The sequence below is a fragment of the Notolepis coatsorum genome (genome assembly GCF_963971535.1).
Source record: "Notolepis coatsorum genome assembly, chromosome: 4".
NCBI classification, from domain to species: Eukaryota; Metazoa; Chordata; class Actinopteri; order Aulopiformes; family Paralepididae; genus Notolepis; species Notolepis coatsorum.
In genome coordinates, this window is record NC_140168.1 from 142,538,257 (window position 1) to 142,563,392 (window position 25,136).

The 25,136-nt window shown below is 42.5% G+C and overlaps 1 protein-coding gene across 1 annotated transcript in view; it reads left to right on the forward strand.

Annotated features, from left to right (window-relative positions):
• Positions 1-25,136, forward strand: part of hdlbpb (high density lipoprotein binding protein b) — a 141,574-nt gene continuing 116,438 nt past the window's right edge. The window contains 5 exon segments of the mRNA XM_084312332.1: positions 1-83; positions 1,638-1,716; positions 5,544-5,640; positions 9,418-9,569; positions 10,507-10,722. Coding sequence (XP_084168458.1) covers positions 5,565-5,640; positions 9,418-9,569; positions 10,507-10,722 — 444 coding nt within the window. The 5' untranslated portion in view covers positions 1-83; positions 1,638-1,716; positions 5,544-5,564.

Consider the following 25,136-nt stretch of genomic DNA (forward strand, 5'->3'; position numbering starts at 1 on the left):
ATCTCCTGTGTGCAGCCCGTGTGTTTACACCGTCATCACCTGTCAAACTGACAACAACCTCTGCTAGATTCTCGTCTTGTAAGGTATTGTATTATTGCATTGTATTTACACACTTGATTTATTAATGAGAATATCGCGGATCGCATCAGAAGAACGAATATATCACGGCGAGACTAGCTTGCTTAAATTAAAAGAGGAGGACTAGCTAAGGTTAGCTGGGTTTAGGTTAGCTGCTAGCAATCTTGGGATAACGTTTGATTGATTGATTGATTGATTGATTGAAAACTTTATTTAACAGATTGCAGAATGGGTACAGTACAGTGCGGCTCAATACATACAATTGTTAAGGGGATGCAGACCAGAGAAAGACTTTCGTCTTGTTTACCTCAGGGTCCCCCATTTTCAATTCATCTTACGTTCTGTGGTTGGCTTTTTTTTTTGCCGATCAGAGTCCTCCTTATCGTAATCATCAATGGTTGATGGTGTTAACGTGTTTGCGTTTGTTTCCAGGCGAATGAATGAGTTGCGTCTCTGTTAGTATTACCAGACAGGGGTTGTTGTTGGATTAGCTGTCAGGTGGCAACGCTGACTAGAGCGAGTTAGCTAATTCAGCTTCTTCATCAGCAATGGAGGTCGCCTTGGCAGCTTGCTTGCTCCTTCAGATGGCTATACCGTTACACCTGCCCACGTTGGGGGGGGGGGGGGGGGGTAATAATAAATATATATATTTATGATGCATTGAAAATGGGGGACCCTGATGTAAACAAGACAAAAGTCTTTCTCTGGTCTGCCTCCCCTTATTAACAATTGTGTGTATTGAACTGTACTGTATTCTGTATTGTACCCATTCTGCAATCTGTTAATTTAACATTTTCAATCAATCAATCAACGTTATATAACGTTGTGTATTTAATGTTATCTCATAGTAATTTGACGTGCAATTAGGTAAACCGTTATTATTATTATTGTGTGTGTGTGTGTGTGTGTGTGTGTGTGTGTGTGTGTGTGTGTGTGTGTGTGAGCGTGTGCGAGCGTGTGCGCGCCTCCCTGTGGGAATATGCTGCCTCCTTCTAACCAGAGGTGCCAATTAGCTCCCCAGGAGGCCAGGTCCCTGGTGCTATTGTGAGCTTGTAGTAAATGGTTATCTAACAACTATCGCTGTAGCTGGTCACACCCCCCCCCCACAGGGCACGGGGCCGGTACACTGGGTTGGTGTGTAATAGGTAGAGTTTAACTGTCGTACACAGGGGGGGGTTGGGTGGGTGTTCGAGAGGGGACACAGCTTGTTTTCGTTTGTTGTGCGCTCTCTATGCGCTTGTTGTGAGTGACACACGCATGTGTCTTGCACTTGGCCACGATACCGCAGTGTATAATCATGGAATCATAGAGAAACAATCTAACTATTTGTGTAGAGAGAAATGTTAAGAAAAGTGGAAAGAATGGAAGAAAGAAATTGAAGGGGGTGAGAAAAGAGAGAAGTGGATCAGAACAGGCTTTATGAGGTGCAATTCAGCTCTCTATGTGTCTATGGTATTCACCCAACCTCAGTGTTGTATAGCCATTTATTTGACGGTGTTCTGCTTCTTTCTGGTAGTAAAAAAACCTCTCTCCTCTCCTCTCCTCCCTCGTGCACCCAGGAGCAGACATCAGACTCACATTGCAGCACCTACGGTAGCTACCAACTGGACGGACTCTCTGGCAACTGACCTTTTGCAGGTAAACCCCCTTTTACTCCATGCAATTAGACGACAGAGCGTTTTCTTAAGGGTAAGTTCAGAAATCTGGATCCCTAGCCTTATTTCCTGTGCTTACCGACCATGTTGTCCTTTCGATCCATGCTGTCGCCTGTTCTTCATACTGGATATTTACCCGCATCTCTGGCTAGCTTGCCTCAAAACTAATGTAAAGTAATGGGGCCATTATTCAGTCTGTACAATAATAATAATCTTTATTTGTTTGTATAGCACCTTTCATACTTTGAAGCAGCCCTAAGTACTTCACAGCAGTAATGTAGACATAATGGACATAAAATGAGCATACAATTGGCATAAATATTATAGGCAGGCATAATAAGCGAATATTCCTTTGTTACCTTGGTCACGCCAGCTGCCGATGTGTAATCACCAGCCCTGTTTGCATGTAGCTTTTCCTCAAGCAGAGCTACATACTCTTTGTCACATGACTGCTGTTGCACATAACCTGCTGCCAAAATCACGGTTTCCCCAAAGTGTCCCTAATCAAAGTGACCTGTGTGACTTAATTCTGTCATGGCAGCTTTTCCAGAAAACAACTTTGCTGCACAGACTGAGATGTTTAAGCAAAGTCCACCATGAGCCAGTTGTCATATGATCTTAGACGGTCCAGTTATAGTATTCTTATGGCGTGTTTTGCCATACAGTATGGTGCAATGCCACAGCTCATTGGCCAAGGTTGTCATTTACCTGTAATCACCTGCTGTTTGATTACAATTGCCTGTTTTTTTATTAAATCTTTCTGCAATCGAATACGATGAATAGAGCGTAGAAGTGATATTCCACCTGGGCGGTCGGGTGGCGTAGAGGAGATTGCGCTCGTCACCAATGCAAGAGGCTGCAGTCTCGACTCCCGGAGTCAGCATTGCCCTGCGGCTTGGGCCAGTCGTCATACTAACTCGTTTGGCTGAGTTAGGGGGAGGGAAGTCGTGGGTGGTAATCTGGCGTTGTGGACCTACAAGTCAGGTCTGGGCGCCTGCTCAGCGAAAGGCAGGAAATGGTGAAGGCAGCGTGACCTCCCACACGTTATGCTTCACCAATGAGAGTCCTCGCTGCCAGGTGAAAAAAGAGCCACTGGCTGTCTCCACATGTGTCGGAGGAAGCATGTGGTGGACTTCAGGGTTCCCTTGTACCGACCAGTAGGAGGAACATGTGCACAACAACCAGGTAGGGGAGGGGGGGAATTGGCATAACGACTAAAATTGGGATGGGGAGAAAAATTGAAAATCAGGCGGAGAAAAAGAGGATATAAAAAATAAAAAATAAATGATATTCCACTAGTGCCCTGGTTAAAAATACCTTCAATTTAACGTTGTTCAAATGTGCCTCCAGGAATATGTTTTTTCCTGCAGTAATTATCTTTCACTATGTTGTAAACAAACTGCAACTGCTGTTGATAATGATGATTGTGTTTTAATTTAAAGCTGAAATTAGGAAGTTCCACACTTTTAATTCAAATGTTTTATGCATTTTTCTTTTTACTACATTTCCCAAGAAGGAGTCATCAGTCACCTTTTTAAGTATGAACAACGAACCGCTAGCTAGATTCGCTTGTTTTCAGTTGCAAATATTTTTCATTAACACTACGCTAGGTTCCAGCTGACAATTATTAGCATGACAGTTGGCTATTAGCTACCTAGCTGCCGTTAAGACTTACAGTATATGACACTATGACATGCTGCAGGTTGTAGTTTGTAGATCAACTAAACTACACGTCTCGTCTGTGTTTGTTTTGAAAATACGTGTACACATTTTTTTTTGTCTCAGATGGTTAATAGACTGATTTGATGCTGAGGATTTCTTTGAGCTGAATTTATGTTGTTTACTGCAAAATACCATACAGTCTCTAATCTCCGCAGTGAAGTACAGGAGCTTTTGAACCAGGGGGAGGTGTCAAATGGAATATCACTTCTGTGGTCTATACATGTAAAGGGGGGGGGTGGATAACCTAGCCCCTGAGGCTATGTGTATATTTGTCAAAGATGTGCGTGCAGTGTTAATTGGGGTATCTCAGGTGCAGGCCATTGAGACACCAGGGAAAGGTCTCCATGTCACAAGAGGCAGCCTGCTCCTCTGGGTGCTGGGAGAAGGCAGTCATACACAGAACACAGACTACCTCAAACACAGAACACAGACTACCTCAAACACAGAACACAGACTACACACAGAACACGGACTACCTCATACACAGAACACAGACTACACACAGAACACAGACTACACACAGAACACAGACTACACACAGAACACAGACTACCTCAAACACAGAACACAGACTACACACAGAACACAGACTACACACAGAACACAGACTACACACAGAACACAGAACACAGACTACCTCAAACACAGAACACAGACTACACACAGAACACAGACTACACACAGAACACAGACTACACACAGAACACAGAACACAGACTACACACAGAACACAGACTACACACAGAACACAGACTACACACAGAACACAGACTACACAGAACACAGACTACACACAGAACACAGACTACACACAGAACACAGACTACACAGAACACAGACTACACAACGATTTTGGAAAAATCCATATCTTTGCATGGATCCATGACTGTATGCTTTAAAAGGAACACAACAACTTTATGGGAAATGTGCTTACAGTTTTCTCCAGAGTCAGACTAGAAGATGCATTACATTTAGTCATTTAACTGACACTTTTATCCAAAGCGACGTACAAGTCAGCAGGAAGGGTACATCTTTGGCAGCTAAGGGTCAGTGGTATTGTTTGTCAAATAGTGTCGATCTTGAGTGTTACACTCTGAGTGCATAGTAGTATAGACATATTAGCACGATAGGTAGTAGTATAAGTATAGTAGTAAAGTACATAATAGTAAAAGACCGTAAGTTTTCTTTTATATATATATTGTTTGAAGAGGTGTGTTTTTAGTCGACTGGGGGAAAATTGTCCGGGTTTCGGCTGTCCTGACTGTGGTGGGGAGTCTGTTCCACCGTTGTGGAGCGAGGACCGAAAATAGCCTGCTTTGTTTTGAGGAGCTCTTGATAGGAGTGGGTCTGAGGCTGCCAGAAGATGCAGAGCGTAGGGGTCTTACTCTTGAGGGTGTGTAGTTAGAGACCATTGACCAGAGGTTGGGGGGAGCCGTTCCCCTCACTGCACGGTATGCCATGTCAAGGACCTTGAAGCGATGGATGTGTAGCGATGGGAAGCCAGTGCAGCTCTCTAACAAGTGGGGTAACATGGGCTGACTTTGGTAGGTTGGAGATCATGCGGGCTGCTGCGTTCTGTATGAGTTGAAGTGGCTTGGTGGTGGTAGCCGCCAGTAAAGGAGCTACTGTAACAGTGCATTGCAGTAGTTGAGGCTAGATACCAATGTCCTCTCTGTGCGTTCAGTAGAAAGCTGCAAGCTAGCCTAGCTTAGCGCAAATTAATGGAAGCAGATACGGACCACTAGCTTAAAACCCGGGAGAGTGGTGTTTTTGGCAGCTAGGCTAGCTGGTCCGTATCCTCTTCCATTCATTTGTGAAAAGCTAGGCTAACATGCAGCCAGATAGCTTTCTGCTGAACGCACAGAGAGGAAATTCGTATCGTATCTTCTTGTCTGACTCTTCCAAATGTTGGCCTTTTTCAAAATACAGGCTTATTCCCCCAACCCTACCAACTTAACGAATAATGCATATTTCAGGGGCATTGTTCCCTTCCTGAGAGGACTTTGGAGCTTTTTGTGATTTCTATTTTATTTATGTATGTCTTGTATTCTCTCTCTCTCTCTCTCTCTCTCTCTCTCTCTCTCCCAGTGGGATATCGGTACTTGAACCATGAGCTCTGTGGCCGTGTTGACCCCGGAGAGCTTCGCTGAGCACCGCAGCGGGCTCCAGGAGCAGGTGATTACAGGTAACTGGTGTTGTTTTTATCACGCTCACAGCTAGGGATGCCCCGATATTGATATTGGATATTGGCCCCCGATATGACTGAAATAGCTAGATCGGGTATCAGGGACAATTAAAACAAATGTTTTTGAATTTTTAGTTTTTTATTATTATTATTATTTTTTAAGGCTGTCAAAGTTAACGTGGTATTAACGCGTTATCGCCTGATTCTATTAACGCCACTATTTTTTTTAACTCACGATAAACTTTTAAGAAATTATTATTATTATTATTATTATTATTATTATTATTATTATTATTATTATTATTATTATTATTATTATTATTATTATTATTATTATTATTATTATTATTATTATTATTATTATTATTATTATTATTATTATTATTATTATTATTATTATTATTATTATTATTATTATTATTATTATTTTTTACTAGACTTCACTCAGGTGTATTATTGATGCTCTCATTGATACTATGTTTGTTTCTAAAGTGTGTGTGTGTGTGTGTGTGTGTGTGTGTGTGTGTGTGTGTGTGTGTGTGTGTGTGTGTGTGTGTGTGTGTGTGTGTGTGTGTGTGTGTGTGTGTGTGTGTGTGTGTGTGTGTGTGTGTGTGTGTGTGTGTGTGTGTGTGTGTGTGTGTGTGTGTGTGTGTGTGTGTGTGTGTGTGTGTGTGTGTGTGTGTGTGTGTGTGTGTGTGTGTGTGTGTGAGATATATATATAGAGAGAGAGAGGGGGGGTGAGAGAGATGAGGAAGGGGCAAGAGAGAAAGAGAGCTGGGAGAGTGTGTGTGTGAGAGAGAGAGAGGGGGGTGTGTGAGTACTCAGCCCTTGTGTGGGTGAATGTAACAAGTTCCTAACGTTTTCTTTCCCCTATTATTTCATGCACACTTTATTTGCATCACTCTGTTTTGAATTTGATGCAAATTTGCAATGCATGAGGGTCATCCTTTTGTGTTAAATGGCTGCATAAAGCAAGCATTTGTTGACTCTCACGTTGATAAGTGTTAAAACTTGGAACTTGAAAAATATCCGTTTAAGGTAGATAAAAAAAAAAAAAAATGTGATTAATTTGCGATTAATCGCGAGTTAACTATGGACAATCATGCGATTAACTATTTTAATCGATTGACAGCACTATTCTTTTTATTTTTTATTTTAATAATAAATAACTGTACATTTATTTATTTATGTGTTCATTTGTTCAATTTGGTTTCACTAAGTTAGGAAAGTAATGTTTTAAGTCAAGCCCGATGTGTGCCTTGCACAAAAGAATGATCCCAGTCTCTTCCACACAGTGAGGCATACAGTTTATTAATTGAACAATGGGTATCGGAACGGTACTCGGTATCGGCCGATACTCAAAGCCCAGGTATCGGTATCGATATCGGGACTGAAAAAGTCGGATCGGTGCGTCCCGCTACTCACAGCTATACACTATGAAAAGCCTGATGCGTCCTTTTTAGTCTCTTCTTGGCCGTGACAATTAAAAGGTGCTGTAAGTGTTTTTTTTCTGACCTTGGGTGTCCTGAAAGGCGCCACCAAATAAAATGTATTATTATTATACTACTATGCTAATATACTTATACTACACCATATCATGCCAATATGTCTATACTACTATGCACTCAGAGTGTAACACTCAAGCTTGATGCTATTTGACGGACAACACCACTGACCCCTAGCTGCCTGAGAGGTGCCCTTCCTGCTGACTTGTTGTTCACAATCTGTAAATCGCTTTGCATAAAAGCATCAGCTAAATGACTAAATGTATGTAATATGGCTTCAGCGATGGAAGTGTCACATACTTCCATCTAGGAACCTAGGCCTAACAAAATTAATTGTTTGGTTCCTGTTGGTTGTCAGTTAAGGCCATAGGGAATTTCTTTATTTAATTAAAATGTTCACGACAACATGGATGCATGTACTCTGCCAGCATGTTTAATATCCATAATACTAAAGGTTTGACTAAGATTTCTATGAAAGTTTCTTGTAAAAAAAAAATATATATACAGTATATATATTAATTTTTTTAAATTTTATTTATAATTTTCTTTTAGAAAGATTACTCGTAAAATAAATTGGGTCGCACCTAAATCGGCAGGGTCGGTCGGCAACCGGAACCAAACCATTTATTTTGATAAGCCCTAGTAGCTGACTCCCACCTAAAAGGACAATATACTTAACGGAACGTAGACCAAATGCGTCCACTTTTTTATAGGATTCTAGCACATTTTCATAACGATAGCGAATATTACCGTTTTCATTGAGTTTTTTTTTACAAATTAACAATGCTTTGTGTTGTCCTTTATATGCAGATTATCATTAAAATCTTAAATTGTACCATATGTCCCCCTTTAGACAACATATGTAACGCTACCAGCGCACTTTTGTTAAGATAATTAGTTTACCATTCGCGGTCGCTATACTGACGCCGCAGTAATAGTTTACCGCTGTTCAGATCAGGTCGAAGAATAGACACATCCCAGTGACCTGTGACCTGTGCTAACGCTCTTGGGAAATGTATTCATGTAGTTTTCAACATTTTCACCTTTTAATTTTAAACCAATGCTGCCATCTACTGACAACAGAAAGGGTTGTCTAATCGTCACCTTGAGAGCCACTTCCGTATACAGCGTCGCCCCGAAACCCATTCTAGAGATTCCCACTTTTTACTGGGAATGGGGCGTGGCCGTATTTGGTCCCAGACAATAAGAGTGGCTGCGATTGGTCACCGTGATGTTATGCATACCGCATCTTATGTGAATACTGTATACTTCATCAGAGCATATATTTAGCTTTTAGCATTTTTAGATTATATATTACATTCGATTTAAACTATTGGATTATTAGATTATATATTTAGCATTTTAGCATTTCGTTTTTTTTAGATTATATATTGGATTAGATTTAGATTATTCGATTATATATTGCAACTATATTTATTGTAGGTCAAAATAACTGAGAAGGCATACATACCCTCATCTCGCACCTTGTTGCGCATGTCCAGAGTTAATTATATTGTATATTGTTTACACTGCCTTTTTATTCTATTTTTTACTTCTCCACTCTAATTCTGTGACCTGTACCTGTATGTCTTCTACTACCTTCTACTAGCACTTTGAGCTGCAGTTTCTGTATGAAAGGTGCTATACAAATAAAGTTTATTATTATTACCTGTACCTCCCCTCCCACCTCCCCCATGCTGCTATGATGCCTGAATTTCCCCAAGGGGATCAATAAAAGAATATCTTATCTTATTACATTACATTCGCCGAAATGCTTGCTTGTGATTGGTCAATAGCGCTCGTCAGAGGTCCGTTATTACTCGATAACGGACCTCTGCCGAACAATAATGACCGCTGTTCGCAATCAAGCCCACTGACACACTGCATCAGTGCAGCCAATCAGACACACCTGCTGACAGGGGAATGTGTGTGACGATGACAGCGGAGCCAGAACAGAACTGCGTCTGCATTTGATCTCGTCTTGTCGATGTAAAATGAATTAGGTATATTGTTAGTAAGTTAGCCATGTAATAAGCGGGATAATGTATAGCTATACTCGATCATTGTCGCAAAATAATTGACCTTCACTGACGTTCACCTCGCCGAGGTGCCTCGGCGAGGCGCCTCGGTATTTTAAACTCCGTGTCGGTCAATTATTTTGCGACAATGACCTCGTAGCTATACATTATCCCTTACTTATATTGTACTTCCTCTGCCCGTCTCTCTCTCTCTCTCTCTCTCTCTCTCACACACCCACCCCTCTCCGCTGCAGGCGGGGCACTGGAGGATGAGGCCTACATCCCCACCTACCTGGAGGCCTTCCCTCCCCTCCCGGAGAAGGGCGCTCCGGGGGAGAAGTCTGGGGAGCCGGTGGGGGCCTGGGGCAGCAAGATCAGACCCATCAAGGCGTCGGTCATCACCCAGGTAGGGCCTTCATCTGTTTCTGAGGTTTTCCCTCATTACAGAAATGATGATCATACAAATACAAAACGGTACACAATAAAGCATCAATATTCACAGAAAATTAGACACAATGATAAATATCAAATATCATACAGGACACAATGGTGAGTTTCATATCTGTCACCAGCAACTCACCAGAGCTGAGTCATATACAGAGTCCAGAGGTTTAAGATGGACTATGCGTGCATGCAATGTGTACACAGGGAGTGGAAGTAACTCAATGGCTCAATTAGTGGTAGCTAATGTTGAATGTCCTGCTATAAAAATAGTGTTGTTGCTCTGCAATCATGCGTCTGTGATGTTAGATGTGATACGAGAAGGTGGCATCTTTGACTAATGCTCAAACCCATGCTGGTCGCTTTAACCCTTTCACTACCAAACCATAGAAGGTTAACCCTTTCACTACACACTCTTAACCTTCTGTAGTGTGGTAGTGAAAGGGTTAACGGACCCGTTATGGTGTGGTAGGGAAATGGTTAACCTTCTGTAGTGTGGTAGTGAAATGGTTAAGCCACAACCAGCTCAGAGCAGGTACCACAATGGGCAGCCCCCACTAACCACCACTAACCACCACTAGTAACCACCACCACTAACCACCACCAATAACCACCACTAATAAGTGGGGCTCTTTTTACGAGGAAGATCTGATGACTCAAGTGATCAAAGCAAAAGAAAACCCCAAAGTGATATTCTATCTTGTGCTGAGTTGTCATCCTGTTTTCCCCTGGGAGGACAACGGTACGAATCTAGCTCTCTCAGCGACGGCATTGCTGATCGATATTATTTGTCCCTAGGAAAATAATCAAACGAGATCATAGCCTGCGATATGAATCTCTCTCTCTCTCTCTCTCTCTCTCTCTCTCTCTCTCTCTCTCTCTCTCTCTCTCTCCCTCCCTAGGTGTTCCACGTGCCCCTGGAGGAGCGTCGCTACAAGGACAACAGCCAGTTCGGGGAGGGCGAGGAGGCTAAGGTGTGCCTGGACATCATGCAGCGGACGGGGGCCCACATCGAGCTGTCTCTGGCCAAGGACCAGGGCCTGTCCATCATGGTCACCGGCAAGCTGGACTCCGTCATGAAGGCTCGCAAGGAGATCGTGGCTCGCCTGCAGACGCAGGTAACTTCAGCTTCGCCCGTAGTCGCAGTCGGGGCTCGGAAATGTGCACCGGCGGCCTGTGAAAGGACAGTAAACACCCGTCAGCGGCTGTTAACACTTTGAGTGCCAGCCAAAGACTCGTTTTCCAGTCAACATTGTCGAAGCGGATTGTTTTTTTATCGGTTCATTTTCGTTTTATAGCATTTTGAAAAGCCCTCGTTTTCAAGGAAAATATAAATATTCCATGATAATCGCCCTTTACCGGAATATCTAGAATACACAAAAAGTTGTCATTTTTCGGCCTATTTATGAATAGTTTTCAAATAAACACTAGATTATCGATAGTATATGTGAACGTATGCACGCTATATAGGCGATCTGAAAAATCTATTCTCTGATTTCCTCAAAGCGATCGCCCACACACACACACACACACATAGGGCGAACGCTGAGATCTCAGCGAATACAACTCTGATTATCCCAAGACTTGTAAAATAGATTCCTTACTTCAGATCAGATGTTCTCCAAAAAGATCATTCCAATTCCTGATCGCCATTCCAAAAATCGATCGCTTTTATTGATCCAACGCTACATACTGTACATATGTATTCCACGCTGTTCTGAGGCTCCACAATGAATCCGATCGGCTCGGGTTACATGCCTGAGAATTAAAATGTGGATTCCGGATTTTTCTTTTCTCATCCATTTTCATTGAGTCCATTCCAAAAGGGTGCATTACCATCTGGGAGACGATAGGGTTTTTTTCCCCACATCTGAGCTCCTACAGGGGCTGCATACCAACGGGAGACTCGGTTGATGAAATATGAATTCAGATCGCTAATAAAAAAATTAAACGCTAATTGTCGTTGTGGGCATTCAGGCATTGGGCTGATAAAACGTCTTATCATGTTTTGGACATTGAAAGTGTTAAAAGTAGTGAGGGGGATCAATTTGTCTTTTGCATCTCGTTCCAACTGCTGGGAGCAGCAAATTGGAAGGAGGTTTGACTGGAGGAAGTGTTAACATGGGGAACATCTAGCGAGATATGGTGAGCAGCTCTGGTGATTAGATTCTATACCCGAGACACTATTTAATAATATTCTGTTCATGTCTAATACTAAGGGTGGTGTGAAATCATTTGTAAACTGGATTAGGGAGGATTAGTTCTCTGTAGTATTTTCAAACCCCAGGCATAATATTCAAGCTGTTGAAATGTCCAAATATCTATCCAACAGAATTTTCTTAATTTAACCCTTTCACCACCACACTACCGAAGGTTAACCCTTTCACTACCATACTATAGAAGGTTAACCATTTCACTACAACACTACAGAAGGTTAACCATTTTACTACCACACTACAGACGGTTAACCTTTCACTGCCATATTACAGAAGGTTAACCATTTTACTACCACACTACAGAAGGTTAACCATTTCACTACCACACTACAGAAGGTTAACCCTTTCACTACCACACTACCGAAGGTTAACCTTTCACTACCTCACTACAGAAGGTTAATCCTTTCACTACCACACTACCGAAGGTTAACCTTTCACTACCACACTACAGAAGGTTAACCTTTCACTACCACACTACATAAGGTTAACCTTTCACTACCGCACTACAGAAGGTTAACCCTTTCACTACCACACTACAGAAGGTTAACCCTTTCACTACAGAATGTTAACCTTTCACTACCACACTACCGAAGATTAACCCTTTCACTACCACACTACCGAAGGTTAACCCTTTCACTACCACACTACAGACGGTTAACCTTTCACTACCACACTACAGAAGGTTAACCTTTCACTACCACACTACCGAAGGTTAACCCTTTCACTACCACACTACTGAAGGTTAACCCTTTCACTACCACACTACCGAATGTTAACCTTCCGACATCAGCTTTGTTTTCATCATCTGTGTTCATCATTACAGCGGCCCGGTTCATGCTGGGTAATGTAGGTCTCGAGGTACCCAGAGCCTGTTACTGGGAGCCTGTGCTGGCAGAATAGTAAGCATGCAGGCTGGCCGGCTTATGTGATTTTGAGCAGAAAGAATATGTCAGCTCCCATGGGGGGGGGGGGGGGGGTCATAATGGTTCAACACTAATGTCTACCTGTTTGGCTGAGCTGCAGTTATTACAGCAGTGCAGCGGTTTCTAGCTGCGACCAGCAGCTCTGTAGGTCACTCTTGTCGGTCGGTTGGTCCACAAAGAGTTCTCCACCCTCTAGTGGCTACAGGTTTCGCCCTAGGAGGCTGATATTGGTCATGGAGGTCCTGTGTGTGAAGCTATGTTTGTGTGTTCATCATGTTAATTCGCTAAAAGGGGGCGTGGCAACGGGAGGGGCCTATCACAAAGGTTGCAGTTGTTTGTATTTTCTTCTTATAACAATCTTGAATGTTTATCCTGTTGGCCAGTTAATGGGTTTTACAAGTCAATTTAAGAATCCATACAGTATATGTTACGCTTACGGTTCTTCAAGGATAATCCAATCAGTATTTAATATGAGCATGAAATGAATGGCCTTCACGAAGCCTTGAATCTAGAGATTGAAGATCCTAATCTGTGATGCCAATGCCAATTATACAATATACAGATTCCAATGCATCTCCTGTGATATGAAGGACATTGACTTTGTGGGCACGTAGGTTTTTCTGAACCCGTGCGTCCATGTGAGCTTCATAATGTGGTTCAGTGCAATCCGTTCTAAACCCAGAAGATGTACTCTCATCCCTAGAAACTCAACCTGAATACTGCCACTGTCACCTGTGTTTTACAATGAATTATTAATGGAGGTATACACAAGTCAGACATCACAGATTAGTTTAGTTTATTTCGACAATCAATAACGAGGTTGACACAATAAAGTAAAAAAATATATATATATATTTCCATTGTGGACCTCGTTTAAAAGACCAGATGAATAGGCACACATGACATAGCTTGAGTCATGAAATACATAGATATAAAAATATATATATATTATTATATATATGATATCAAATGAGCTCGGAGATCAGCTCAAATAGAAATGAGCTCCTGAGTGTAAAATGAGTGGTCATGTTTGCACAACATCTTTACCTTTTAGCTTGAAAGACATCAGACTGGGGGGAGCTCCCGTAGCTCACCGCATATCTCGGCGCTATCTCTGCGTCGGGGAAAACCGTGCTCGTTACGGATCTGGGGGACACGAGTTCGATTCCCGGACCCGCCGTCATCTCTCAGAATGTCTTCCCCTGCTCTACATCCCATTTCAACCTGTTTCTGTCGGTCATGCTTGACCAGAAAAGCGATAAACGCTAAAAAATAAAGTTAAAAAAAAAAAAGAAAAAAAAAAAAAGACATCAGACTGACTGTTTGTTTCATTTGTAATTCCAACTTTCATGTAGTTCCATTCCCAGGCGCTCTGCTAACGCAAATGTAAATTTTCCTGCTAGGTTTTTAAATCCACGGAGCCCTACATTAGCTATGCTTCTCCTGGTGTTGTGATTCTGACCATCTCTTACACGTGGAAAGTAATTCCTCGGGTAGATTGGAGACAAACTCCTCTTAGTTTCTGCCTACGAGAGACCGCAGTGATTATTCACGCAGACCACAGTTTCCTCATCGTACGACGAGTGTGTCTTATTGTAAAAGCAAGATTCCTCCTCGCTTTAATTTCTTCTAGTTGGTGCAGATTCCTCTTGACGCTGTGTAAAATCATTTGCCTCATAATAATCATTCTGAATTACCGTGTTGTCGACAGGCGGCTTGGCCGGTGATTCGATTCAGGGGGCTGGAAATGGCAGAATAATATCATCGTCCAGGGAACCATGCGTAATTTAAACGGATGACTAGAGTTGACCGTAGCGTGGCATCAGGGATGCACACAGATACCCAGCGCTAGTATTGGATTCCAGGCCACAATGTTGGAAAAATCGGAGCAAAGTAACTTGATTCTTCTGCATTTCTGGGTACATGGAATCATTCCATCTTTCTATCGAATATCACTCAATAATCTTTGTTCCATGATGACCCCAAACTAATGGTGTTAAGTCTTTACTGTTCAGTTAAAGTATCAGATCTATTCTGGATCAGTCTGTGTAGTACTGTTCAGTAACAGATCAGATCTGTTCTGGACCAGTCTGTACTAGTACTGCTCAGTTAAAGTAACATATCTGTTCTGGATCAGTCTGTAGTACTGCTCAGTTAAAGGAACAGATCTGTTCTGGATCAGTCTGTAGTACTGATCAGTTAAAGGAACAGATCTGTTCTGGATCAGTCTGTAGTACTGCTCAGTTAAAGGAACAGATCTGTTCTGGATCAGTCTGTAGTACTGCTCAGTTAAAGGAACAGATCTGTTCTGGATCAGTCTGTAGTACTGCTCAGTTAAAGTAACATATCTGTTCTGGATCAGTCTGTAGTACTGCTCAGTTAAAGGAACAGATCTGTTCTGGATCAGTCTGTAGTACTGATCAGTTAAAGGAACAGATCTGTTCTGGATCAGTCTGTAGTACTGCTCAGTTAAAGGAACAGATCTGTTCTGGATCAGTCTGTAGTACTGCTCAGTTAAAGGAACAGATCTGTTCTGGATCAGTCTGTAGTACTGCTCAGTTAAAGTAACAGATCTGTTCTGGATCAGTCTGTAGTACTGTTCAGTTAAAGTAACAGATCTGTTCTGGATCAGTCTGTAGTACTGCTCAGTTAAAGTAACAGATCTGTTCTGGATCAGTCTGTAGTACTGCTCAGTTAAAGTAACAGATCTGTTCTGGATCAGTCTGTAGTACTGCTCAGTTAAAGGAACAGATCTGTTCTGGACCAGTCTGTAGTACTGTTCAGTTAAAGTAACAGATCTGTTCTGGATCAGTCTGTAGTACTGCTCAGTTAAAGTAACAGATCTGTTCTGGATCAGTCTGTAGTACTGCTCAGTTAAAGTAACAGATCTGTTCTGAATCAGTCTTTACTGCGCAGTTAAAGTAACAGATCTGTTCTGGACCAGTCTGTAGTACTGCTCAGTTAAAGTAACAGATCTGTTCTGGACCAGTCTGTAGTACTGCTCAGTTAAAGTAACAGATCTGTTCTGGACCAGTCTGTAGTACTGCTCAGTTAAAGTAACAGATCTGTTCTGGATCAGTCTGTAGTACTGCTCAGTTAAAGTATCAGATCTGTTCTGGATCAGTCTGTAGTACTGCTCAGTTAAAGTATCAGATCTGTTCTGGATCAGTTTGTAGTACTGCTCAGTTAAAGTAACAGATCTGTTCTGGATCAGTCTGTAGTACTGTTCAGTTAAAGTAACAGATCTGTTCTGGACCAGTTTGTAGTACTGCTCAGTCAAAGTAACAGATCTGTTCTGGACCAGTTTGTAGTACTGCTCAGTCAAAGTAACAGATCTGTTCTGGATCAGTCTTTACTGTTCAGTTAAAGTAACAGATCTGTTCTGGATCAGTCTGTAGTACTGTTCAGTTAAAGTATCAGATCTGTTCTGGATCAGTCTGTAGTACTGTTCAGTTAAAGTATCAGATCTGTTCTGGATCAGTCTGTAGTACTGCTCAGTAAAAGTAACAGATCTGTTCTGGACCAGTCTGTAGTACTGCTCAGTTAAAGTAACAGATCTGTTCTGGATCAGTCTGTAGTACTGCTCAGTTAAAGTAACAGATCTGTTCTGGATCAGTCTTTACTGTTCAGTTAAAGTAACAGATCTGTTCTGGATCAGTCTTTACTGTTCAGTTAAAGTAACAGATCTGTTCTGGATCAGTCTTTACTGTTCCGTTAAAGTAACAGGTCTGTTCTGGACCAGTCTGTAGTACTGCTCAGTTAAAGTAACAGATCTGTTCTGGATCAGTCTGTAGTACTGCTCAGTTAAAGTATCAGATCTGTTCTGGATCAGTCTGTAGTACTGCTCAGTTAAAGTATCAGATCTGTTCTGGATCAGTCTGTAGTACTGTTCAGTTAAAGTATCAGATCTGTTCTGGATCAGTCTGTAGTACTGTTCAGTTAAAGTAACAGATCTGTTCTGGACCAGTTTGTAGTACTGCTCAGTCAAAGTAACAGATCTGTTCTGAACCAGTTTGTAGTACTGCTCAGTCAAAGTAACAGATCTGTTCTGGATCAGTCTTTACTGTTCAGTTAAAGTAACAGATCTGTTCTGGATCAGTCTTTACTGTTCAGTTAAAGTAACAGATCTGTTCTGGATCAGTCTGTAGTACTGTTCAGTTAAAGTATCAGATCTGTTCTGGATCAGTCTGTAGTACTGTTCAGTTAAAGTATCAGATCTGTTCTGGATCAGTCTGTAGTACTGCTCAGTAAAAGTAACAGATCTGTTCTGGACCAGTCTGTAGTACTGCTCAGTTAAAGTAACAGATCTGTTCTGGATCAGTCTGTAGTACTGCTCAGTTAAAGTAACAGATCTGTTCTGGATCAGTCTTTACTGTTCAGTTAAAGTAACAGATCTGTTCTGGATCAGTCTTTACTGTTCAGTTAAAGTAACAGATCTGTTCTGGATCAGTCTTTACTGTTCCGTTAAAGTAACAGATCTGTTCTGGATCAGTCTGTAGTACTGCTCAGTTAAAGTAACGGATCTGTTCTGGATCAGTCTGTAGTACTGCTCAGTTAAAGTATCAGATCTGTTCTGGATCAGTCTGTAGTACTGTTCAGTTAAAGTAACAGATCTGTTCTGGACCAGTTTGTAGTACTGCTCAGTTAAAGTAACAGATCTGTTCTGGATCAGTCTGTAGTACTGCTCAGTTAAAGTAACAGATCTGTTCTGGATCAGTCTGTAGTACTGTTCAGTTAAAGTATCAGATCTGTTCTGGATCAGTCTGTAGTACTGCTCAGTTAAAGTAACAGATCTGTTCTGGACCAGTCTGTAGTACTGCTCAGTTAAAGTAACAGATCTGTTCTGGACCAGTCTGTAGTACTGCTCAGTTAAAGTAACAGATCTGTTCTGGATCAGTCTGTAGTACTGCTCAGTTAAAGTATCAGATCTGTTCTGGATCAGTCTGTAGTACTGCTCAGTTAAAGTATCAGATCTGTTCTGGATCAGTCTGTAGTACTGTTCAGTTAAAGTATCAGATCTGTTCTGGATCAGTCTGTAGTACTGTTCAGTTAAAGTAACAGATCTGTTCTGGACCAGTTTGTAGTACTGCTCAGTCAAAGTAACAGATCTGTTCTGGACCAGTTTGTAGTACTGCTCAGTCAAAGTAACAGATCTGTTCTGGATCAGTCTTTACTGTTCAGTTAAAGTAACAGATCTGTTCTGGATCAGTCTTTACTGTTCAGTTAAAGTAACAGATCTGTTCTGGATCAGTCTGTAGTACTGTTCAGTTAAAGTATCAGATCTGTTCTGGATCAGTCTGTAGTACTGTTCAGTTAAAGTATCAGATCTGTTCTGGATCAGTCTGTAGTACTGCTCAGTAAAAGTAACAGATCTGTTCTGGACCAGTCTGTAGTACTGCTCAGTTAAAGTAACAGATCTGTTCTGGATCAGTCTGTAGTACTGCTCAGTTAAAGTAACAGATCTGTTCTGGATCAGTCTTTACTGTTCAGTTAAAGTAACAGATCTGTTCTGGATCAGTCTTTACTGTTCAGTTAAAGTAACAGATCTGTTCTGGATCAGTCTTTACTGTTCCGTTAAAGTAACAGATCTGTTCTGGATCAGTCTGTAGTACTGCTCAGTTAAAGTAACAGATCTGTTTTGGATCAGTCTGTAGTACTGCTCAGTTAAAGTATCAGATCTGTTCTGGATCAGTCTGTAGTACTGCTCAGTTAAAGTAACAGATCTGTTCTGGACCAGTTTGTAGTACTGCTCAGTTAAAGTAACAGATCTGTTCTGGATCAGTCTGTAGTACTACTCAGTTAAAGTAACAGATCTGTTCTGGATCAGTCTGTAGTACTGTTCAGTTAAAGTATCAGATCTGTTCTGGATCAGTCTGTAGTACTGCTCAGTTAAAGTAACAGATCTGTTCTGGACCAGTCTGTAGTACTGCTCAGTTAAAGTAACAGATCTGTTCTGGATCAGTCTGTAGTACTGCTCAGTTAAAGTAACAGATCTGTTCTGGATCAGTCTGTAGTACTGCTCAGTTAAAGTATCAGATCTGTTCTGGATCAGTCTTTACTGTTCAGTTAAAGTAACAGATCTGTTCTGGATCTACCAGGTTTAGGAATTGGTATCGGCTTCCTAATTGACAAAAGTTTCTCTCAATCAGGAGAGTATTAAAAAGTAAAAAAAAAAAAGTATAAAATTCATAATTCTCAATTTAAGGCCTTAAAGTGGAGATGAAGCATAGCGATAAACACATAGTCATAGCATCAAATTCGTATTTAGATAAACCACAGAAAAAATCACGTTATAAAAATAAGGCGTTTCTAAGAAAAAACGATTTGTAATGTCCATTTATGTAGCATTTATGAACATGGGCGGCACCATTTTGTTGCTGACGTCACAGTGTTGGTTTGGTGTATACACTGCTGGTTAGCTGCCTATAGTGAATGGGTCAGTCAGTAAATAAAATGTTGCCTACAAAACAACGGGACCGCAGTGGTTCTTTTTGTATTGCTCCTGGCTGTTCAAACTAATTTTACCGTGTGAAAGAGAGGAACGTTGGTTAATTTCCACAAACTACCAGTGAAAAAAACAGTGTTGTTGGCACGTTGGCTCAGGCTGGCTGCACTCAGGCGGCGCGACCAGCCTGTTGGACAGGGAAGGAGGATCTGCAGCGAACACTTCATTGCCTCGGATTATGTTGTTGGGGTGGGATGTTTGTCCAGAAGACCACTAATCAGCTGAAGCCGGACGCGGTTCCCTCGGTCTTCGACAGACAGACCGGCCCAGGCAGTTCAGCGTCGCGGAGCATTCAGCCTGCTGGCTACCTAGCTCCACTTCAACCAGCGTCGCGGAGCATTCAGCCTGCTGGCTACCTAGCTCCACTTCAACCAGCGTCGCGGAGCATTCAGCCTGCTGGCTACCTAGCTCCACTTCAACCAGCCGAGCGTCGGGAGCTCCAGCAGCTTGTCGGTGTGCTAATAGCCTCGGCAAGCTAACGGTAGCTGGCTCCAGCAGCTTGTCGGTGTGCTAATAGCCTCGGCAAGCTAACGGTAGCTGGCTCCAGCAGCTTGTCGGTGTGCTAATAGCCTCGGCAAGCTAACGGTAGCTGGCTCCAGCAGCTTGTCGGTGTGCTAATAGCCTCGGCAAGCTAACGGTAGCTGGCTCCAGCAGCTTGTCGGTGTGCTGGAGCCTCGGCAAGCTAACGGTAGCTGGCTCCAGCAGCTTGTCGGTGTGCTGGAGCCTCGGCAAGCTAACGGTAGCTAGCTCCAGGCTATTAGCACATCGACAAGCTGCTGGAGCTCCCGACGCTCGGTTGGTTGAAGTGGAGCTAGGTAGCCAGCAGGCTGAATGCTCCGCGACGCTGGTTGAAGTGGAGCTAGGTAGCCAGCAGGCTGAATGCTCCGCGACGCTGGTTGAAGTGGAGCTAGGTAGCCAGCAGGCTGAATGCTCCGCGACGCTGGTTGAAGTGGAGCTAGGTAGCCAGCAGGCTGAATGCTCCGCGACGCTGAACTGCCTGGGCCGGTCTGTCTGTCGAAGACCGAGGGAACCGCGTCCGGCTTCAGCTGATTAGTGGTCTTCTGGACAAACCTCCCACCCCCAACAACATAATCCGAGGCAATGAAGTGTTCGCTGCAGATCCTCCTTCCCTGTCCAACAGGCTGGTCGCGCCGCCTGAGTGCAGCCAGCCTGAGCCAACGTGCCAACAACACTGTTTTTTCACTGGTAGTTTGTGGAAATTAACCAACTTTCCTCTCTTTCACACGGTAAAATTAGTTTGAACAGCCAGGAGCAATACAAAAAGAACCACTGCGGTCCCGTTGTTTTGTAGGCAACATTTTATTTACTGACTGACCCATTCACTATAGGCAGCTAACCAGCAGTGTATACACCAAACCAACACCGTGACGTCAGCAACAAAATGGCGCCGCCCATGGCGAAAACAGGGAAATTATATTTGATTTTTCAGACAAATAAGCAGGATTTCACATTTTATTATAGGACCCTGTCTTACACAAGGTACACAACAAACAAACTAGGATCACATTGTTCACTGCTTCATCTCCCCTTTAAAAGGTATTAAAAAGTCTTAAATTGAATTTGCACAGGCCTGGCTGTTGGGAGATGAAATAATATTAAACATATGAAATGCTTTTGTATTCAAGTCGTTGTTTTTTGCGAGTCTACCGGGAGGCTTGGTGTGTCTGGCGAGAGCTTGTATGGAACACGTGATCATTTTAATTGCCGTGCAAGTGCAGCCGCCAGTTCAGTGTCGCGATGTGTTCTATTTTTTTGTTTGCTAGTATGGTCGTGAAATTGGTATAAAACTTTGCTCTTAAGTGGTATTAAAAAGTCTTAAATTGAACTTGTTGAAACGGGCAGATGTTAATGCAATTTGAATTGGACTTATCTCAAGCAAACAATAGGGCTAGATCCACAAAGAATGGATTGCACGGAGCAAGTTGCACCCTTACTTACAATTCATTATGAATTGAAAATGGGGGACTCTGATGTAAACAAGACAAAAGTCTTTCTCTGGTCTGCATCCCCTTAACAATTGTGTGTATTGAGCCGTACTGTATTGTACCCATTCTGCAATCTGTTAATAAAATGTTCATTCAATCAATCACCGTGCAGATTAAGAACAAGGTCTATAGACATTTTGACTGTTTTGAGAGTTTTATATGAATGTGGGGAATGTCCAATATGCTAGCGCGCTTTAGCCTAAATTAGCATGTGACATATGATCCCACGTGCAGTCATAAGATAGCCTGCTTTAGTTTAGCATAGCTAAAAGTAGCCTGGTTGATTATTCATTCTGAAAGCAATGAAAAGATGATGATTTGATAAAGATGGTAAATAGCTTTTATTTTCTGAATGCCTGCTCACGAGCAGGCCAGGTTTTTCTAGCACTCCGTTCCACCCTGGGAGCAGTTCCAGGAGTCCATCCATCACCACGTGTGCCCACGAGGGGAGGAGGCGGTGATACAAGATGGCGAGCCAACCCATTGAACCTCTGATATAGCTCGAGGCTAATGCCAGCCTGATTTGAATACCCCTGTTGCCAACTCCTGTTACCTCAACAGTCCGGTAGGATTGAACTGATTGAACTTGAATCATAAGAACTTCCACGGATTGAACTGACCTATATCCTTTTCTGATACACGAACTGATTGAACGAGAACACAAGGACATTCCAAGGGCTTTAACCCCATTCACCCTTTTGTTACTTTGATATTGTATTTTTGTATTTGATTTGATTTAATTTGATATATGGGTATTGATATTTTCCTATATGAAGGGAGACTTAAAGGGTAATTACACCCAGTAAGCTACTTGAACCACTGATAAGCTACTTGAACCATTGATATTCTCCTACAAGAAGGGAGATTTAAAGGGTAAATACCCCCAGTTGTGAGGATTGGTTCGTTCCCCGCCACACGCTCCTTTAAGGTACTGTGTTGATTGGTGCATTCCCCGCCACACGCTTCTGGAGCAAGTATCAATTCCAGCACGCACCTGTCATAGTTTGTGATTAGCGCCCCAGACGCTTCTTATACTGGGACCTTCTTTCAATCGATGTCGGGTCGTTTTGAATACTTCTGCTTCTGCCTGCTTTCCCCCCGTTGCTGTGCCTCGTCTACCTTCCCTCCAGGACATCGTTGGATTGCCGCTGGTGAATACCTTGTTCCTCCGTTTGGAGCTGCGCCTCGTTGCCCGCTTTACGCGTTTGCGCTTTGGTGAGTTGGAACCAAACCCTTTTTGGATTATCTGTTTTGTGTGTTTGAAGAACACTGAAGAGTATCATTTTTTGTTTACACTGGACTCAGCTAAATTGTGTGTTTAGAAGAGACACTGAAGAGTATCGTTTTTGTTTGCACTGGACTCAGCTAAATTGTGTGTTGTGGAGAACACTGAAGATTATCGTTTTTGTTTGTTCTGGACTCAGCTAAGGGAGGAGGGAGCTGCACTGCCTCTGTGTACTGTTGGACTGTTATTGATCTCTCTCTCTCTCTCTCCGTTTCCACCTCGAGTTGAAGCTGGGAGTATCTGCAGAGCCGCTACGGCGTCAACGCCGATTCCCCACCTCTAACACCAAGAGGATCTGCAGAGCCGCAGATAACTCTGCCGAAGGCAGTCTCCTTTTTTGTTGTTTCGAAATTGTTACTTGACTCCTTTTTGACTCTGTAAATAAATACGCCTAGTATTTGGCTAACTCTGAACTACCTGTCTGTGCCGTGCGTTTGAGGTCGGTTTCAAACCCTAACACCAGTAAGTTATTTGATCTACTGATGTTCTCTTGTAAAGAGGACGAGTTAAAGGGTCAATGTACCCAATAAGATACTTGAATCCCATTGATGACATTGATTATAGTTGAATCACTGATGGTTCTCCTGTAAAGAAAGAAGGTTTAAAGGGTAATTTCACCTAATGAGGTATTTGCATTCCCATAACCTAGAATATTCCATTTGGTACTTTTGTTGTGTTACACCTTCAAAGGAAGAGTTTAAAGGAGCATTTCACCTAGTAAGGTATTTGCGTTCCCTGCACATTTAAAGGTTTAGATTAATATGTTTAAACATTTACCCATTGAAATGATAAACTGAAATAGAGTTTACTGGTGGTGTATAAAAGGATACATCCAATATCCAATCTTGACTCTAGCTTTTAGCCAGGCACGCGGGAACTATAAAACGGCAGGGGGTGCTGGGGGGTCGCCAGATGATTTTTTTTTTTTTTTTGGTCAGGCCACTGAACTTAGAAGCAGGCCAGGCCAGTGTTTCTATTTGCACCAGTGCAATAGTTAGATAACCTAGGTGGGGAACAACCAGGAGATCACTGCAACTCACACAAGTTGGAGAACTATCTCTCTCTCTCTCTCTCTTGCTCTCACACACACACAAAGGGAGCCGCATGTGATTGGTGGAGGCGGGATCCTTACGAAAAAATGCTAATCATTGACACATGCTAGCCTGTAATAATCCCCCCCAGAAAAATGTACTTTGCATTTGATATATTGCAAATATATGCCATCACACACACTGGCATTTAAAGGGTTAGAATTATAAAATGAATATGTGGTGTTATGATCAGGGCTGAAGTTGAATAAAATATTGTATTTATCAATTACAAAAAACTGAAAATCCATAAAAATCTGTGTTGTTGCTAATCATACATATGCTAGCCTGTTTTTTAACAATAAGTTGTGATGCCATCACAAACACTGGCATTTAAAGGGTACAAATAAAAAAAATGCCTGCACCAGAATGCAGGAAATTAAGTCTTTGTAACAAAGAAATTCCTGGTGGGGGACCCCCAGACCCCCTGCTTAAAAAGTGGCCTGACTGGGGCTATATTTCCTGGCCTGAATGATTTCCCCAGTCCGGCCCTGGTTAAAAGCCTCCAATGCTTATTAGTGTGTGTGCGTTTGAACGTTTGCATGTTTCAACCATACATTTCCATTTAAAATAATTTTTTTTACCTCCTATAATAGTGGGGGTCGCGGCTCTCTGACACCGTTTTTTTTGGGTCGCGGCCTGAAAAGTTTGGGAACCCCTGGTCTAGCCTGTACCCCCCAGACATGTTGCTGGCCCCGTCAAAACAGTATCCTATCAGCCTCTCCATGAGCAGGTCGAGGCGTAAAAGTATTTTATACACAAAAACAGCGTCTCGGCTGTTGTGTCTGGGCCGGGCATTGTAAAAACCCCAAAAGAAGTTCTGAGCTTCCAAGTTGTCATCGGCTAACTGTATATTACACGAGAATTGTTCTTTTCCAGTGAGTGACATCAGTGGTTCCGTCAGCGCTCAAGCCAAAGATTGGGCTTTTGGATGCTTTGCCTCTAATTTGTCGCTGAATATCATGGGCAAGCAGCTGTAAGATTTCGTTTTGGATGTTGTTGGACATCCAGTTGTCTCTCTTTTGGAGCCAATTCTTCAACTCGGGATCAGACTCGGTGCGCACTCTTTCCATCATGAGCTGCCATAACACCCCATCCCTATTTGCATCACCCCTCAGTGGAAGCCCCTGGCGCCCGAGGGGGGGTATAGGGGAACAGACTCAGTTAACTCTTCAATACCTGATGCTGAGGCTGAACCTGTCATCTCTGTCTCTCTCTGACGTTTATCAGATTTAGTGGGACTGTCACTGGGACCGGCGGGACGTTTCGAAAATAAATCTGATATTTTTCTTTTCTGCGAGTGAGACATTCTGTGCTAGCAAAGTCTGACTACTAGCTCAAATCTACTGACTGCGCAAGCACTGTATCACAGTAGCTCAGTGGTTCGTGGCGCGTGGGAAGGGCGGGAGACAGGAGGTGAATACAATTAGTTGTTTCACCTGTCATTCAATCAGTCTGTGACAGTCTGTCATCACTCGAAAATCTACTCGGTTTTACACGTATGATTGT